Genomic DNA, 19,791 nt, shown 5'->3' with positions numbered 1-19,791 from the left:
GAATGCATTATCAGTAATTGAATAATCAACAATTCTGAGAAACTTTCTAATTCTTCTGTGTATTACTGTGTAATCGTTAATACCCAATTGTTCTATATTTCAAAACTGCATGTTAATAAATGGCAATGATAACTGCATGGTAAACCCATTGATTCTATGGTTGGCCACTGTATGCTCTTCCTGGCTGTGTGCATCTCATCCATTGCTTTTTAACCTTTTTATATCTGTATCAGTCATCCTTATATATTCCTTCTTTGTTTTTAGGTTGTTCTTTTGTGAAAAGTTATATTTAGATCTCTGTTTTTTTTCTCTTTTTCCAGGCTTCCTCCATGTTGAGAGCATCCATTGCACCCATGTATGTTCATATGCTGTAATGATCATGGTATTTCCCTTTAAGAAATCAGCCCTATGAGATAACAGGAAGAAATGCCACAGGCTGCAGTTAACAGTTTGATTATCATGCTAAGTATACACAAACCTATTCTCACCCTTGCACTGGCACATATTTATATCTGTAGCACATTCCAGCATCTGGTCACTGGTGTACAAAGAAATGCTAGAAAGCAAATATTGCATTAACCTTGCAAACATATTCTTAGGGCATGACAGCTGTGGGTGGGAAAATTATCGACAGTCTTACGCAATTCTCTTCTCATTCTCTCAAAAGTCTGCCGAATGTGCAAAGGGTTGTCCTTATGCAGGTGACTATTATTGCACCAATAAAATATTACATCAAAGGTCAAAAATGACTCTCACCTGGACAGTCTGGTTTACTATTTGCCACACTGAGGCTATGTGCCCATGGTGCAGAAATGCTCCGGATTTTTCCTGAGCGTTTCTGCATCTCCCTGGCAGAAAAAACGCAAGCAGATGCGTTTTTCCTGCCAGGGACCAGCGGAAGTGAAGCGTTCTTCACATGCATTTCCGCATGCGGGTTGTCAAGCGCTTTCCGCGCAATTTTAGCATCACTTGGAAAGTGCTTGACAACTTGGTCACACTATATAAAATCCATGCCGGTTAGTTATAAAAAAATAATAAAAATGGTAAAAAATAAAAAATAAATATTATACTTACCTTCTGATGGCCCCCGGTGTCCTTATCCGATCCGTCCTGGCTTGCCGGCAGCTCGCGATGGTCTAAAAGGACCTGCCATGACGTCATTCAGTCATGTGACGGGTCAGACCGAACCCAGGACGGATCGGATAAGGACACCGTGGACCATCAGAAGGTAAGTATAATGCATATTTTTTATTTTATTCTTTTTTTTTACAGCTACTATGGTACCCGGGTCTGGAGGTGAGTCTCCTCTTCTCCAAACCTGGGTACCATCCGCACATTGAACTGCATGATATCCGCATGTGCATATGTAGTGATGCGGATATTATGCGGTCCAAATCAAGTCAGTGGCGGCGAAAACGCCGCGATTTCCCAAAATAATTGGTAGTGCTGCAGATTTTTCCGCACAGCACATGCAGATTATCATTGGGGAACATGGCAGACCTTCTACCAAGCGTTTTTTAAGCGTTTCTGCAGCGGAATTGCCACTGCGGAAACGCGTAAAAAACGCATAGTGGGCACACAGCCTTAACCATTTTCATAAAACTACAGAAAAAATATCTTTGTACTGTGTTAGCCAGTAGATAGAAAAATGTTACAATTTTGGAAATTGCAAAAATTTCTAGTTGTGCTCTGTTAAACAGAGATGAGGCTGAGGGTAGGGTCAAGAGGCATTAGTTACCTGTTCATCTGTTAAAAGGACCTGTCTGAAAACCCTCTTCACATAAAAACAGCATTACCCCATCAAGACATGGATTCCACAAAACATCTGAAATTGGCATCAAGATCTTAACAGCAGCCTCCATTGATTTGGAGCTGTTTTTCCATCTCAATCAGATTGAGATCTCGGTAAATTAATTGCCAAATCAAAAAGTGTGTGTGTGTGTGTGTCGAAACATCACCACATGGGCCAATAAATTCCAATAATTTGCACTGGTTGTTTTGGAGTGCTGCTTCATTGTTTTATATTATTCTCTCGGGTTGGGCAATTGCCTGTAAAGCTTTTCACCCAGACTTACCTTTTAGATATATGGCTTGTGCTGCTTTCATTTTTTCTTATATTGTAGGGAGTCACTCTCTCAAGTAGGCATTAGGTGGCATTCACACAGGCAATGTGGTTTGGTCTAAATGGGCGCAGTTTTATTGCTTTCATAAAACTCCAAGGGATTCAAAACCAAAAACAGCCTCTTCTGGGCACAAAGGTATCATAGCAAATAAACAGATACTTTTGCAGGACACATATGTCAGTGCGGGCTCTCCCGAACAGATTGCAGTCCTTTCTCCACTTCATACACAGAAGAGGCACAATCCCACCAGTCTCGGTATCCCCTTCAGCCCGTGCTCCTGGAGCTTCCAGTGCCAGCCAGAAGTGTTCAACTCCGGGCACATTTCACAATGAACAGGCTGCAGCTTCCACACTATTCTGTGCAGCTCCAACACACAGACTGCTCAGCTTTCCTAATTGAACCGTGTAGTCTCTATTTAGAGAGAGAGACCCTGGCTTGTCTCTGAACTATAGCTCACATTTTGGCTGATCACTCACCAGCAGCACATTCGACTCTGCTCAACATCCAGTAGACTGACTGACACACCTAGCGAATACAGGCCTTGGTTCTTAGTCAAAACTAGGCAGGTGCATCTAATCAAGACCTGCAGTGCTAATATTTAAACCTCTCCTGCCTGGCTTGGTATACAATATATATATATATATATATATATATATATATATATATATATATATATATATTTATTGCCTAAAATGTAAAAGAAACTGTAGGCCTTTTAGAGATCATTTCATCTTTAACTTGCTAAACTGTTCACAGTAACAGTAATTTTGACCAGGGGTGTCAAGACTTTTTACATGTTACTGTGTGTATGTGTGTATATATAATATCTATTCACACACATAGGATCTTTTTTTTATGTTTTTATGTGTGTAGGTGCTCGAACCTGATTCTTATACATTAAATTAAAGTTGCCAGCCCCTTTAATTTCTTATATTAATATATTACTAATATTATTTTTTTCATTCAGAAAGGGACAAGGTTTTATAAAGTTTTTCCCATCCTAGCCTTTCATGGTTGAGACGGGAATAAGAGCTTCCAAATATTAGCCACAGAAGCTCTGGCTGCGGGAAGCACCCAATTGCAACTGCTCTACTCTGTTTCTATAACTCCCCTAGAAGAGAATGGAGGCCGATGAACCTTTCACTGGTTTGTTGGTTGTGCTTGTTTGGTCCACCTTTTGTAGGTGCTAACCACTGCATACTATGTACACCCTGTAAGTTGTTTTTGAGGTTCTCTAACGAAGGCAAAAGTGTGATGGCTAGATGATCGGGCAGAATCACTTGCATACCTATTCCTGCCCACTCTAAAGCTAATATCATGGTTTTAATTGTATATCCGATCAGTGTTTGGTTGGGTTCATAGTCTTGATTATGGTAGCCTGGATCCTATACTAAACCTTCCTAGTTACTTTACTTACTTATGCTTCTTAATTGGATATAAAGAAAAAAATTAAATTACATTCATTTTAGTAGTGAAATAGTGAAATGTTACATGCAGAATTTGTGCATAACAGCATGTAAACCACCAATATTTGCAGAGGTCACTGAATATGTACTGATACTTCGGCACACATACAACTGGGTGTGCGTCTTGTACCACACACAATCAGACACACCCTTGTAATGTGCTATTAAAACATCAGTTACAAGATGGTTAGTAGTGGAGCTGTAATATCAAACTCTGAAAACGTACTTTACACTTCTTTATATAGTCAGTGTCTGACTGGAGAGCCAAGGCCGACCAGTAACCAACTCCAGGGCCCCACTTTTCAGCTACCGTACATGCAAATGTGACATTATTCTCAATCACAAATTTATATAACAATGAACTGGGTAGATTGTTAAATGAATAAGATGCTGCCTTTGTCTGTACATAGTGATTAATGTTTTATAAAAATTGGTGTTTTTGCAACAGCTATTTCAGTTTGATATATGTAATAACTGTTGGACACAGTAATGTTTCTGCCTTGAAATGAGGTTTATTGTACTAACAGAAAATGTGCAATCTGCATTCAAACAAAATTTGACAGGTGCATAAGTATGGGCACCTCACCAGAAAAGTGACATTAATATTTAGTAGATCCTCCTTTTGCAAAAATAACAGCCTCTAGTCGCTTCCTGTAGCTTTTAATGAGTTCCTGGATCCTGGATGAAGGTATTTTTGACCATTCCTCTTTACAAAACAATTCCAGTTCAGTTAAGTTTGATGGTCGCCGAGCATGGACAGCCCTCTTCAAATGATCCCACAGATGTTCAATGATATTCAGGTCTGGGGACTGGGATGGCCATTCCAGAACATTGTAATTGTTCCTCTGCATGAATGCCTGAGTAGATTTGGAGCGGTGTTTTGGATCATTGTCTTGCTGAAAGATCCATCCCCTGCGTAACTTCAACTTTGTCACTGATTCTTGAACATTATTGTCAAGAATCTGCTGATACTGAGAGGAATCCATTCGTCCCTCAACTTTAACAAGATTCCCGGCATTGGCCACACAGCCCCAAAGCATGATGGAACTTCCACCAAATTTTACTGTGGGTAGCAAGTGTTTTTTTTGGAATGCTGTGTTTTTTTGCCGCCATGCATAACGCCTTTTTGTATGACCAAACAACTCAATCTTGGTTTCATCAGTCCACAGGACCTTCTTCCAAAAAGAAATTGGCTTCTCCAAATGTGCTTTTGCATACCTCAGCCGACTCTGTTTGTGGCGTGCTTGCAGAAACAGCTTCTTTCGCATCACTCTCCCATACAGCTTCTCCTTGTGCAAAGTGCGTTGTATAGTTGATAGATGCACAGTGACACCATCTGCAGCAAGTTGATGCTGCAGCTCTCTGGAGGTGGTCTGAGGATTGTCCTTGACTGATCTCACCATTCTTCTTCTCTGCCTTTCTGATGTTTTTCTTGGCCTGCCACTTCTGGCCTTAACAAGAACTGTCCCTGTGTTCTTCCATTTCCTTACTACGTTCCTCACAGTGTAAACTGACAGGTTAAATCTCTGAGACAGCTTTTTGTATCCTTTTTGTATCCTTCCCCTGAACAACTATGTTGAATAATCTTTGTTTTCTGATCATTTTACAGTTGTTTTGAGGAGCCCATGATGCCACTCTTCAGAGGAGATTCAAACAGGAGAACAACTTGCAAGTGGCCACTTTAAGTAGCTTTTCTCATGATTGCATACACCTGGCTATGAAGTTCAAAGCTCAATGAGGTTACAAAACCAAAAAAAGTGCTTTAGTAAGTCAGTAAAAAGTAGGTAGGAGTATTTAAAACAAGAAAATGATAAGGGTGCCCATACTTATGCACCTGTCAAATTTTGTTTGAATGCAGATTGCACATTTTCTGTTAGTACAATAAACCTCATTTCAAGGCAGAAACATTACTGTGTCCAACAGTTATTACATATATCAAACTGAAATAGCTGTTGCAAAAACACCAATTTTTATAAAACATTAAGCTTAAGATTAATAGGGGTGCCCAAACTTTTTCATATAACTGTAGTTTATCGATTGCTCTTCTTTGCATTACCTTAAAAGAAGTAATGACCAGTTAAGCATACCCTAATGCAGGTGTGCCCTCTTTTCGAAACACTATGGCATTAGTAACATTGGGTACATATGAAAGAAAAATACCTAAATGGAGGCAGTACAGTCGTCCTCTTCTTATCTAGGCTATCCCTTCATTGTTCTGTTTTACAGGAGGCCTCAGGAGGTGCCCTTGTTGCCCTCTCTAGACTATGAGAAGCTGAAGAAAGACTTGCTGTATGGCAGTGATCGATTGAAAACCTTGCTCTTACAAGCCTTACGATGGGTATGTAGCATTAGGGTTGTACGGCATCTGTGCATCAAAATTGTAATCTCACTTTTATTTGCACGTAAGGCTAGATTCACACACATACAGTGTTCTCCAGTGAACACTACGTCGGGGTTCCTGTCGCAATCCCCAAAAGACAGGGTACCAACAGTAACCCTTAATGAGCCATTCACTTCAATAAAGGCGATTGAGACACTGTCTGGTGTCCGTCCTGGCTGTAGTCGTCTTTTGCAGACACGCAGAAAAATGTGGCAAAGCACTGTATGTGTGTGAACCAGTTTACCAAAGTAGCAGTAATTCTGCTGCATTTCCATTTTGCAACTTGCTTGGTAGTGAAGGTGTCACCAGGCGATCCCATTTAATTTTATAGTGCCACAATGTAACAGTGTCACTGAGTGTACTACCGTCATGTGACAACTGTCACTGCCAAAGTCTCCGTGCAGCCCTAGCCTTTAGCTTACACGTCACCAATTAATAGCTGATGATCCATTGTACATGGAGCCCTCATATTATCTGTACATAGTAGAATCAGAGCGGTAGGAATGGAAAGTATAATTTCTAACTTTTCTTTTGGGTTTTGGGCTGAGTCTGATATCTAGGTACCAACCAGCAACAACTAACTGTGGTGCAGCCATTATTGCAGAGCACCACAATAACACAGTGCTCTAGAAAAAGACCCATTAATGACTTCCATTAGATGGCATATTGGCAAATCATTTAAATATCTCACATGAAAGCATGTTCTTTCTCAATTGAAATTCCAATATTACATGAGAGACAGAATAAATTGATAAAATATATGATAAGTACAATGTAGGAAATGTGTTGGGGAAAGTACCCCTTTTCCTGTAGGTACATCGTATTTAACTATTTATTTATGCAAGTGATTAAAATCCTCCTAATATAAAGCATAGGCAGTAATTTATAAAGTTACATCTAAATATTATTTTACTGATAATACGTTTGAACCCAATCCAGAACAGTCACTGAAGAAATCTAGGAAACAAAATTCATAGCAGGCCCCTTTATTTAAAAGAGTTTTCCACCACTCTGCTATTGATGACCCATCCAAGATAGCTCATCCATAGCAGATCGGTGGTTGGCCAATGCCCAGCACCCCATTTGATCGGATTTTTGTAGCCTGGGAAAGGCCGGATATAACCAGTGTACTAAAAGGAACACTACAGCTCTGCAGTATCAGCTGATCGGTGGGGTGCCAGGGTTGCAGATCCCCACCGATCTAATTTTGATGACCTATCCTGGAAAGTGGTGGAAAACCCCTTTAGTATTTTGTTTTTTTACCATACATCGGCTTCCGACCTGACTTGAATAGCAACAGTTATGTGTATGAGGAATTGATGTATTCAATGTGATCAGTAGTTAAAGTTAAATCAACTGCCACGGCAAGTAAATCTTGGCATAATGTGCTATAGACTGTAATTAAGGAGAGGAGTGTTGTATAAAATGGAGGCCTTGGCCTAAAGTCTATTTGTTGTTCTATTTCTAGCGCTTTACTCACTCCCAGCCTGGAGAGCAGAGAGACACCGTTCTCCAGGCGTACCTTTCAAATGATCTGCTAGACTGCTACCAAAATGGAACGGTAATCATTTTCTAGTCTAACAATGATATTCTCTGCTCAATATATTGGTAATCAATGGTGCTTTGTGGTGTCTTCAGCCAAAGGCCTCACGGACATGGTATCATTTATGCTCTGTATGAGTAGTGTGGTGCTGTAATTGGGTACACTAAAAATGTATGGCGCCATACTGTACCAGTGACATGTTCATAACATCAGCGTGGATGGTAAGTCACCGCTGCCGCCAGCTAATCATGGCCATAGTCTTGTTCTGCCACCTTTTTAGCATAAGACAAAGGAGAAGACCATAGTGGTGCCACAGAATTTGAAATTTGAATATCATACAGTTTGAGTTATTTTCACACATATTGAGCTAAGTGGTGTATTTTTATGAGAAATCGGAAGAAACCCTTTAAAAAGAACCTGTCACACTGTATATGAAGTCTCCTGTGTGGACAGCATGTTATACAGGAGAAGCTGAGCAAAATGATGTTTAGGATTGTTTGAGAAGATTCAGTATAATTTGTATTTTAGTTATTGAGATCCCTGGTGTATGTGTGTATGAGTCCAGTGGGCGGTCCTAATTATGTACGCATGCACAACCTTAAAGGGAAGACTGTCAATCACTGAATAGGACCCCCCACTGGACTCCTACATACAAACACCAGGGATTTCAATTAATACAATGCAAGATTTACTGAAGCTTTTCCCTAAAAAATATACATCAATCTGATCTGCGCCTCCTGCATGAAATATTCTCATTGAATACTTTGTTCTGTACAAAGTTGAATGTGCTGACAACAAAATCACACAAAAATCATCAATGGAAATCAAATTTATTAACCAGTGGAGGCCTGGATTTGGAGTCACCCCCAAAATTAAAGTGGAAAAACACACTACAATCTGATCCAACTTTGATGTAATGTCCTTAAAACAAGTCAAAATGAGGCTCAGTATTGTGTGTGGCCTCCACGTGCCTGTATGACCTCCCTACAACGCCTGGGCATGCTCCTGATGAGGTTGCGGATGGTCTCCTGTGGGCTCTACTCCCAGACCTGGACTAAAGCATCCGCCAACTCCTGGACAGTCTGTGGTGCAACGTGACGTTGGTGGATGGAGCGAGACATGATGTCCCAGATGTGCTCAATCGGATTCAGATATGGGGAACGGGCGGGCCAGTCCATAGCTTCAATGCCTTCATCTTGCAGGAACTGCTGACACACTCCAACCACATGAGGTCTGGAATTGTCCTGCATTAGGTAGAACCCAGGGCCAACCGCACCAGCATATGGTCTCACAAGGGGTCTGAGGATCTCATCTCGGTACCTAATGGCAGTCAGGCTACCTCTGGCGAGCACATGGAGGGCTTTGCGGCCCTCCAAAGAAATGCCACCCCACACCATTACTGACCCACTGCCAAACCGGTCATGCTGAAGGATGTTGCAGGCAGCAGATTGCTCTCCACGGCGTCTCCAGGCTCTGTCTCGTCTGTCACATGTGCTCAGTGTGAACCTGCTTTCATCTCTGAAGAGCACAGGGCGCCAGTGGCGACTTTGCCAATCCTGGTGTTCTGTGGCAAATGCCAAGCGTCCTGCACGGTGTTGGGCTGTGAGCACAACCCCCATCTATGGACGTTGGGCCCTCATACCACCCTCATGGAGTCGGTTTCTAACCGTTTGTGCAGACACATGCACATTTGTGGCCTGCTGGAGGTCATTTTTCAGGGCTCTGGCAGTGCTCCTCCTGTTCCTCCTTGCACAAAGGCGGAGGTAGCGGTCCTGCTGCTAGGTTGTTGCCCTCCTACGGCCCCCTCCACGTCTCCTGGTGTACTGGCCTGTCTCCTGGTAGCGCCTCCAGCCTCTGGACACTATGCTGACAGACACAGCAAACCTTCTTGCCACAGCTCGCATTGATGTGCCATCCTGGATGAGCTGCACTACCTGAGCAACTTCTGTGGGTTGTAGAGTCCGTCTCATGCTACCACGAGTGTGAAAGCACAACCCACATTCAAAAGTGACCAAAACATCAGCCAGAAAGCATTGGTACTGAGATGTGGTCTGTGGTCCCCACCTGCAGAACCACTCCTTTATTGAGGGTGTCTTGATAATTGCCAATAATTTCCATCTAGTGTGTATTCCATTTGCACAACAGCATGTGAAATTGATTGTCAATCAGTGTTGCTTCCTAAGTGGACAGTTTGATTTCACAGAAGTTTGATTTACTTGGAGTTATATTCTGTTGTTTAAGTGTTCCCTTTATTTTTTTGAGCAGTGCGTGTATATATATATATATATATATATATATATATATATATATATATATATATACATACAGTACAGACCAAAAGTTTGGACACACCTCATTTAAAGATTTTTCTGTATTTTCATGACTTTGAAAATTGTACATTCACACTGAAGGCATCAAAACTATGAATTAACACATGTGGAATTATATACTTAACAAAAAAGTGTGAAACAACTGAAAATATGTCTTATATTCTAGGTTCTTCAAAGTAGCCACCTTTTGCTTTGATGACTGCTTTGCACACTATTGGCATTCTCTTGATGAGCTTCAAGAGGTAGTCACCGAAAATGGTTTTCACTTCACAGGTGTGCCCTGTCAGGTTTAATAAGTGGGATTTCTTGCCTTATAAATGGGGTTGGGACCATCAGTTGTGTTGTGCAGAAGTCAGGTGGATACACAGCTGATAGTCCTACTGAATAGACTGTTTGAATTTGTATTATGGCAAGAAAAAAAGCAGCTAAGTAAAGAAAAACGAGTGGCCATCATTACTTTAATAAATGAAGGTCAGTCAGTCCGAAAAATTGGGCAACTTTGAAAGTGTCCCCAAGTTAAGTTGCAAAACCATCAAGCGCTACAAAGAAAGTAGCTCACATGAGGACCGCCCCAGGAAAGGAAGACCAAGAGTCACCTCTGCTTCTGAGGATAAGTTTATCCCAGTCACCAGCCTCAGAAATCGCAGGTTAACAGCAGCTCAGATTAGAGACCAGGTCAATGCCACACAGAGTTCTAGCAGCAGACACATCTCTACAACAACTGTTAAGAGGAGACTTTGTGCAGCAGGCCTTCATGGTAAAATAGCTGCTAGGAAACCACTGCTAAGGACAGGCAACAAGCAGAAGAGACTTGTTTGGGCTAAAGAACACAAGGAATGGACATTAGACCAGTGGAAATCTGTGCTTTGGTCTGATGAGTCCAAATTTGAGATCTTTGGTTCCAACCACCATGTCTTTGTGCGACACAGAAAAGGTGAGCGGATGGACTCTACATGCCTTGTTCCCACCGTGAAGCATGGAGGAGGAGGTGTGATTGTGTGGGGGTGCTTTGCTGGTGACACTGTTGGGGATTTATTCAAAATTGAAGGCACACTGAACCAGCATGGCTACCACAGCATCTTGCAGCGGCATGCTATTCCATCCGGTTTGCGTTTAGTTGGACCATCATTTATTTTTCAACAGGACAATGACCCAAAACACACCTCCAGGCTGTGTAAGGGCTATTTGACCAAGAAGGAGAGTGATGGGGTGCTACGCCAGATGACCTGGCCTCCACAGTCACCAGACCTGAACCCAATCGAGATGTTTTGGGGTAAGCTGGACCGCATAGTGAAGGCAAAAGGGCCAACAAGTGCTAAGCATCTCTGGGAACTCCTTCAAGATTGTTGGAAGACCATTTCCGGTGACTACCTCTTGAAGCTCATCAAGAGAATGCCAAGAGTGTGCAAAGCAGTCATCAAAGTAAAAGGTGGCTACTTTGAAGAACCTAGAATATAAGACATATTTTCAGTTGTTTCACACTTTTTTGTTAAGTATATAATTCCACATGTGTTAATTCGTAGTTTTGATGCCTTCAGTGTGAATGTACAATTTTCAAAGTCATGAAAATACAGAAAAATCTTTAAATGAGGTGTGTCCAAACTTTTGGTCTGTACTGTATATATATATATATATATATATATATATATATATATATATATATATATATATATATATATATATATATACATACATACAGTGGTGGCCAAAAGTATTGGCACCCCTGCAATTCTGTCAGATAATACTCAGTTTCTTCCTGAAAATGATTGCAATCACAAATTCTTTGGTATTATTATCTTCATTTAATTTGTCTTCAATGAAAAAACACAAAAAGAATTGTCTTAAAGCCAAATTGGATACAATTCCACACCAAACCTAAAAAAGGGGGTGGACAAAAGTATTGACACTGTTTGAAAAATCATGTGATGCTTCTCTAATTCGTGTAATACAGCACCTGTAACTTACCTGTGGCACCTAACAGGTGTTGGCAATAACTAAATCACACTTGCAGCCAGTTAACTTGGATTAAAGTTGACTCAACCTCTGTCCTGTGTCCTTGTGTGTACCACATTGAGCATGGAGAAAAGAAAGAAGACCAAAGAACTGTCTGAGGACTTGAGAAACCAAATTGTGAGGAAGCATGAGCAATCTCAAGGCTACAAGTCCATCTCCAAAGACCTGAATGTTCCTGTGTCTTCCGTGCGCAGTGTCATCAAGAAGTTTAAAGCCCATGGCACTGTGGCTAACCTCCCTAGATGTGGACTGAAACGAAAAATTGACGAGAGATTTCAACGCAAGATTGTGCGGATGGTGGATAAAGAACCTCGACTAACATCAAAACAAGTTCAAGCTGCCCTGCAGTCCCGAGGGTACAACAGTGTCAACCTGTACTATCCGTCGGCGTCTGAATGAAAAGGAACTGTATGGTAGGATACCCAGGAAGACCCCACTTCTTACCCCGAGACATAAAAAAACCAGGCTGGAGTTTGCCAAAACTTACCTGAGAAAGCCTAAAACGTTTTGGAAGAATGTTCTCTGGTCAGATGAGACAAAAGTAGAGTTTTTTTGGGAAAAAGCATCAACATAGAGTGCACAGGAAAAAAAAGAGGCATTCAAAGAAAAGAACACGGTCCCTACAGTCAAACATGGCGGAAGTTCCCTGATGTTTTGGGGTTGCTTTGCTGCCTCTGGCACTGGACTGCTTGACCGTGTGCATGGCATTATGAAGTCTGAAGACTACCAACAAATTTTGCAGCATAATGTAGGGCCCAGTGTGAGAAAGCTGGGTCATGGGTCTTCCAGCAGGACAATGACCCAAAACACACTTCCAAAAGCACTATAAAATGGTTTGAGAGAAAGCACTGGAGACTTCTAAGGTGGCCAGCAATGAGTCCTGACCTGAATCCCATAGAACACCTGTGGAGAGATCTCAAAATGGCAGTTTGGAGAAGGCACCCTTCAAATATCAGGGACCTGGAGCAGTTTGCCAAAGAAGAATGGTCTACAATTCCAGCAGAGCATTGTAAGAAACTCATTGATGGTTACTGGAAGCGGTTGTTCGCAGTTATTTTGGCTAAAGGTTGTACAACCAAGTATTAGGCTGAGGGTGCCAATACTTTTGTCTGGCCCATTTTTGAAGTTTTGTGTGAAATGATCAATGATTTGATTTTTGCTTCATTCTCTTTTGTGTTTTTTCCTTGCAAGCAAATTAAATGAAGATAATAATACCAAAGAATTTGTGATTGCAATCATTTTCAGGAAGAAACTGAGTATTATCTGACAGAATTGCAGGGGTGCCAATACTTTTGGCTACCACTGTGTGTGTATATATATATATATATATATATATATATATATGTGTGTATATATATATATATATATATATATATATATATATATATATATATATATATGTATATATTCACTGCTCAAAAAAATAAAGGGAACACTCAAATAACACATCCTAGATCTGAATGAATGAAATACTCTCATTGAATGCTTTGTTCTGTACAAAGTTGATTGTGCTGACAACAAAATCACACAAAAAACATCAATGGAGTGTATTAACCAAAGGAGGCCTGGATTTGGAGTCACCTCCAAAATTAAAGTGGAAAAACACACTACAATCTGATCCAACTTTGATGTAATGTCCTTAAAACAAGTCAAAATGAGGCTCAGTATTGTGTGTGGCCTCCACGTGCCTGTATGACCTCCTTATAATGCCTGGGCATGCTCCTGATGAGGTTGCGGATGGTCTCCTGTGGGAACTCCTCCCAGACCTGGACTAAAGCATCCGCCAACTCCTGTACAGTGTGTGGTGCAACGTGATGTTGGTGGATGGAGCAAGACATGATGTCCCAGATGTGCTCAATCGGATTCAGGTCTGGGGAACAGGCGGGCCAGTCCATAGCTTCAGTGCCTTTATCTTGCAGGAACTGCTGACACACTCCAGCCATATGAGGTCTGGCATTGTCCTGCATTAGGAGGAAGCCAGGGCCAACTGCTCCAGCATATGGTCTCACAAGGGGTCTGAGGATCTCATCTCGGTACCTAACGGCAGTCAGGCTACTTCTGGTGAGCACATGGAGGGCTTTGCGGCCCTCCAAAGAAATGCCACCCCACACCATTACTGACCCACTGCCAAACCTGTCATGCTGAAGGATGTTGCAGGCAGCAGGTAACTCTCCATGGCGTCTCCAGACTCTGTTATGTCTGTCACATGTGCTCATTGTGAACCTGCATTCATTTGTGAAGAGCACAGGGCGCCAGTGGCGACTTTGCGAATCCTGGTGTTCTGTGGCAAATGCCAAGCGTCCTGCACGGTGTTGAGCTGTGAGCACAACCTCCATCTGTGGACGTCAGGCCCTCATACCACCCTCATGGAATCAGTTTCTAACCGTTTGTGCAGACACATGCACATTTGTGGCCTGCTGGTGGTCATTTTGCAGGGCTCTGGCAGTGCTCCTCCTCTCCCTCCTTGCACAAAGGAGGAGGTAGCGGTCCTGCTGCTGGGTTGTTGCCCTCCTACGGCCCCCTCCACGTCTCCTGGTGTACTGGCCTGTCTCCTGGTAGCGCCTCCAGCCTCTGGACACTACGCTGACAGACAAAGCAAACCTTCTTGCCACAGCTCGCATTGATGTGCCATCCTTGATGAGCTGCACTACCTGAGCGACTTCTGTGGGTTTTAGAGTCCGTCTCATGCTACCACGAGTGTGAAAGCACAACCAACTTTCAAAAGTGACTAAAACATGAGCCAGAAAGCATTGGTACTCCTTTATTGAGTGTGTCTTGATAATTGCCAATAATTTCCATCTGTTGTCTATTCCATTTGCACAACAGCATGTGAAATTGATTGTCAATCAGTGTTGCTTCCTAAGTGGACAGTTTGATTTCACAGAAGTTTGATTTACTTGGAGTTATATTCTGTTGTTTAAGTGTACCCTTTATTTCTTTGTGCAGTGTATATATATATATATATATGTGTGTATATACACAAAATACATACACGATAGTCTAAGAAATATTTATTGAGTTAGTGTCTGTCTGTTTTTACTAAACCCAGTATTATGTACATATGGAGACTGAAGCCAGCTTGTATGATAACAAATGCTGCCTTATACTTCTTCATGACTAATGTCTTCTGTAGAAAGTAAGGGAATATAGGTTGTTTTATGTCAAAAAGTTGTTTTTTTATTTTACGTGTGACCAACTTCTTTTCTTAATGTTTTCCCTTAAAGAGAAATGTTCTCCAGCTTCTTCACTCCAAGAATGAAGTAGTCAGACAGTACACTGCTCGCCTTATTAATGCTTTTGCATCATTAGCCGATGGTAAGATGGAAAACAAAATATTAATCACTTATTTAGCCATTCGGATGTATATATACATAAATTTAGCAATCACTGTAAGACTTCATTCAATCTTTTTTTATGTTTGAGAAAAACTGACTGATTTTCATCAGAGCTTCATCCGAGTTTCAACAGGGTTTGCTCCTATTATCATCAGTTTTTCTCAAGGAATAAAACAGTTTCTCTATCTTTTCCTATGTGGTCCCACCTTTCACAGTCCGTGAAAATGGGACCACATTTGGGTGGCATCTGAATGCTGTCTGATGTTTTTCACAGACCTATAGACTTGCATTGCTGATTTTGATCCGAAACTCTGATCAATATCTACACTATGTCTCCATCTCAGTCCACAAAAAATTACGGTCATGCGAACGGCCCCATTCAGTATTATTATACGAGTGCTACACATGAAAAATACGTGCATGTAAAACAAAAAATTTGACATCTGAATGAGCTTTAACAAGTAGCCCAGGATACAGATAGGCTAGTAGCCTAGAATAGATAAAATAATAGCTGAATCACTATATTCTCTGCTATCTGCCTTTATACATCTTAAATCCTTTATACATCTTAAATAGGCCCCTAAAATTACTTGCTTTGTCTTCCAAAAAATAAGACTTGATAAATTATTTCAATTTCAGAATATGGTTCACTAAAAAATTCTAGACTTAACATAACATATAGAATAACAATGAATAAGGAGAATTACTATATCACGTTTTACAACCCATTTTGATATAACTGATCACATAGTAAATATCACCATCTCTCAACAACATTTCATTTTGCAGCATATTAATATTTGGTTATGGATCCATGGTTTACTCTCCTTTATTTTTTCTTTATCTCAGGCCGGGTTTATCTAAGTCAGAATCCACACTTGTTGCACTCGTTAGAGGAAACGCTGAAAGGAGAAGATAAAGATTCTGTCACCAGGGAGAATGTATTGGGCTGTCTTCAAAAACTAAGTCTCAGGTAAGACATAGGCAACATAAGGTTTAACCAGTTTCTGACTGCCCATAGATGTTATACTTCATGCACTTTACTCTGCATAACCACAAATGTCAGTGCAGCATAAGCAGGAAAGGGGAGCCAGCTTTCAGACACAGTTGACTCCCCACAGAAAAACTAGAGACTTTTTATTGTCATCTATGCCTTCCCGATCACTGTATACACATCGACAAATAAGCACTGTGTATACAGTATATAGGAAGCACTGTCCGCAGTTCCTCCCTCGGACCCAGTTATGATGTGATTTCTGGGTCCTAAGAGATCCAGACAGCTCTGCTATGCAACCAGGAGTATGAATTTCTCCTGTAACTGGGGCTAACGTACCAGTCCCAGTTACAGGGTAAGTCAGGAATAAAAAGAATGTATTAATAGGTTAAAATTCCTTATGGGGTGGGGCACAGTGTGATTTTTTTCCCCCTGTAACTGGGGCTAACATACCAGCCCCAGTTACATGGTAAATTAGGACTAAAAAGAATGTATCAGTAAGTTAAAATACCTTATGGGGGCACAATGTGTAAAATGAAAAAAGCAAGAAAAACATCAATAAAACTAAGCAAAAAAAAAACACAGCCAGTCCAAATTGTGATCAGTGATACCCCTGACATAGCCATAAGTAGGTGAAACTCCAGTTCACGCAGTCTGAATAAATAAGAATAAGCATTATTAAACCTTTCCTTTCCCTTATATTCCCTTATATGGCAAAATGAAAAACTGCCAGAGTTTGACAAAATGGGGGAATTTAAAAACTGGACGAGGAAAGGAATTCAATACATGGCCCAATTACAGGACTCGCGAGGACTAGTGAGAAACTACAGGAGGAATATGAGTTATCTGAGATCTGTAGATTCCAGTATAGACAGTTCTGTCACACTTACATAGCGCAGGGTAAGATGGTTTCTATAAGGGTCCAAAAAGACATATTGGTGAACTATGTGTGTAGTGATGGGGGAACAAAAGGAGTTATGTCAGGTATTTATAAGGACTTAATGCACACCTTTTTAATCAACTACCCGATTAAGGCTAAAGAAAAGTGGGAAGACGAATTGGGACCGATAGAAGAGGATAAGTGGGAGGCGATTATGGAATACACAGAAATATATGTGCTCCATAGAGTATACAGGACCCCTGAAAGACTATATAGAGCAGGACTGAGACAGACTTCTGAACGCCCTCATTGTCAGGCCGATGGGGCCGGGATCTTACATATGTTGTAGCTGTGCTCCAGACTGGAATCATACTGGACAGCGGTTATTAACACTATAGAGGGTATGACTGTAGAATTGAGAGGAATCCTGTGGTTTGTATTTTAGGTTATGTGGAGGAGATCCAGATTCAAAATCAGTTCAAATTGGCGAAAGCTGGGTTGTTATACATTGCACATAAATTAATAGCCAGGCATTGGATAAATGAAGAACCGCTGACGATACAAGAATTTTTTAGACAATCAGACTTTATTGTAAATATGGAAAAAGGTATTTATGGCAAAAGAAAAAAGGAAAAAAACGTTCAATGCATTGGGGACACCATGGGTGGAGAGACGATGATCCCGAAAGGAGGATGTACTTCTGAGTATTGGTTGTTGATGTTTTTTATAAGGGAGGGGAGGAGATGCGCTGTAGTTGAAAATATGTGACCTTGTTGGACATTGTAATGTCTGGACTCTGTTTCTTTGTTTGAATTTCATTAATAAAAATTTTGTCTGATTCAAAAAAAAACAAAAACCTGTCCTTGGTACGCTGCACTTTGCTGCCCTGATCCTAACTGATAGCTTGTTATTGAGGATTATTATGGAGAAATCATACTTCAAAGAAATCTCAGTACAGCAGCAGAGCATACACTTATCAAGCTGCATTGGGGGAGAGGGTGCAATTAGTACATCTGAGACTTTCCATTGAGCACCTACTCAGCTGTGCATGTGACTTATGCAGAAGCTGAGATCTTCAGTAAGGTGTTTTAAGCAATCGGTGTTGGTCCCATAACTTGTACCCTCACTTCTTTAAGAACTACTGTGATTTTAAAATTGTATCAAAATCAACAGTCACTCTTTAAAGGGAAACAATCAGCTAAAAAAAAAAAAACTACATTATTTACCTGAAGGCGTATTTGAGGTATAATCTGCAGCTAAATATTACTTTAATCATTTTTAGCTGGCTTACTGGAGAAATGAAGTTCCATTCTCCCTGCAGCTGCGGACTTCCATTCATCAGGGTGGTGTAGGGAGCTGTAACAGTCTCCACTCAGTACACAGTGAACGCACTGTTATCACTATCCTGCACTATATCTTATAACCTTCTATGCACACATGATACATAGCAGGATGTCAGTCAAGGAGAAAGGGGAGTGATAACCACGTGCGCCCTGTGTAGTGAGTGGAGCTTTACAGCCCCCTGCCCCTCCCCTTTGACTGAACGTGATAAGATGCAGGGAGAATATAACTTAATTTTGCCCCCTGTAGCCGCTTCTCCACTTATTCACCCGAACCATGTTTAAAGCACTACCGTATATTCCGGCGTATAAGACGACTTTTGAAGACTGAAAAATCTTCTGTCTAGTCTGGGGTCGTCTTATACGCCGGTAATGCTTTTAAACTTTCAGAAATTGACATGCGGGGATACTCTGGGGGTGTTAATAAGCTGCCGTGGCCGTATCCCTGCCATGTCGGAGTTAATATAAGGTGGAGGGAGTTAAAATACGGCGGCGGTAGGTCCAGACAGTCAGCGCTTCTGTGCTGAAACTGACACATCGCTGCGTATTCCCAGCTCCGGACACAGCGCAGGGCTTCTGTGCCGACAGCTTTCACTTGTCACAGAAGCGGTGCGCTGTGTCCGGAGCAGGGAAGTTCGCATCGCTTCTGTGACAATATATGAAAAGCCGGCAATTCAGCAGCGGCATAAGCCGGCACCCGACAATTTAGAATAGAAAGAATAGAGCTTCACACATAGATTAGATAGATAGAAACATGTCAGTCACATATATATGAAGTACAGTGACAGTATTGCTTACTGTACTTGTCATTTAGTGTAAAGGATTTATTAAAACAAATAATAGTGTTTTCATGCACCGTCTCTTTAAAAAAGCCGGCCGGCAATTCAGCAGCGGTACCCGACAATTTATAACAGACAGAATAGAGCTTCACACATAGATTAGATAGATAGAAACATGTCAGTCACATATATATGAAGTACAGTGATAGTGTTGGTTACTGTACTTGTCATTTAGTATTAAAATAAAGGATTTATTATTAAAAAAATTGGCGTGGGGTTCCCCTTAATTTTAGGCTCTAGCGGAGGTTAAGCAGACAGCTGGGGCAGATGTTTGAAGCCTGGGAAGGGGGTAATACCCACGGAGCTTCCCAGGCTACTAATATCAGCCCCCAGCTGAATACCTAGTCTTTACTAGCTATTAAAATGGGGGACCCCCCCAAAAAAATGATGTGGGGTCCCCCCTAATTTAATAGCTAGCAAAGGCTAGGCAGACAGCTGGGGGCTGATATTAATAGCCCAGGAAGGGAGCCATGAATATTGGCCCCCTCCCAGGCTAGAAACACCAGCCGTCAGCCGCCCCAGAAATGGCGCATTCATAGGATGCGCCA

At 41.4% G+C, this 19,791-nt stretch overlaps 1 protein-coding gene across 3 annotated transcripts in view; it reads left to right on the top strand.

The window, feature by feature from the left end:
* Positions 1–19,791, top strand: part of ARMC9 (armadillo repeat containing 9) — a 246,026-nt gene that overhangs the window by 183,821 nt on the left and 42,414 nt on the right. For all 3 annotated transcript variants that reach the window (XM_073675277.1, XM_073675278.1, XM_073675276.1), the window contains exons 10-14: positions 321–355; positions 5,816–5,927; positions 7,438–7,530; positions 15,080–15,170; positions 16,040–16,163. In XM_073675277.1, coding sequence (XP_073531378.1) covers positions 321–355; positions 5,816–5,927; positions 7,438–7,530; positions 15,080–15,170; positions 16,040–16,163 — 455 coding nt within the window. The remainder of the gene's footprint in view (positions 1–320; positions 356–5,815; positions 5,928–7,437; positions 7,531–15,079; positions 15,171–16,039; positions 16,164–19,791) is intronic.

The sequence above is a fragment of the Phyllobates terribilis genome, unplaced genomic scaffold (assembly GCF_046119375.1).
Source record: "Phyllobates terribilis strain yellow unplaced genomic scaffold, ASM4611937v1 Scaffold_3__8_contigs__length_932513732, whole genome shotgun sequence".
In the NCBI taxonomy this organism is placed as follows: domain Eukaryota; kingdom Metazoa; phylum Chordata; class Amphibia; order Anura; family Dendrobatidae; genus Phyllobates; species Phyllobates terribilis.
Note: the sequence above shows the minus strand (reverse complement) of the source record. Positions and strands in the feature narration are given on the sequence as shown.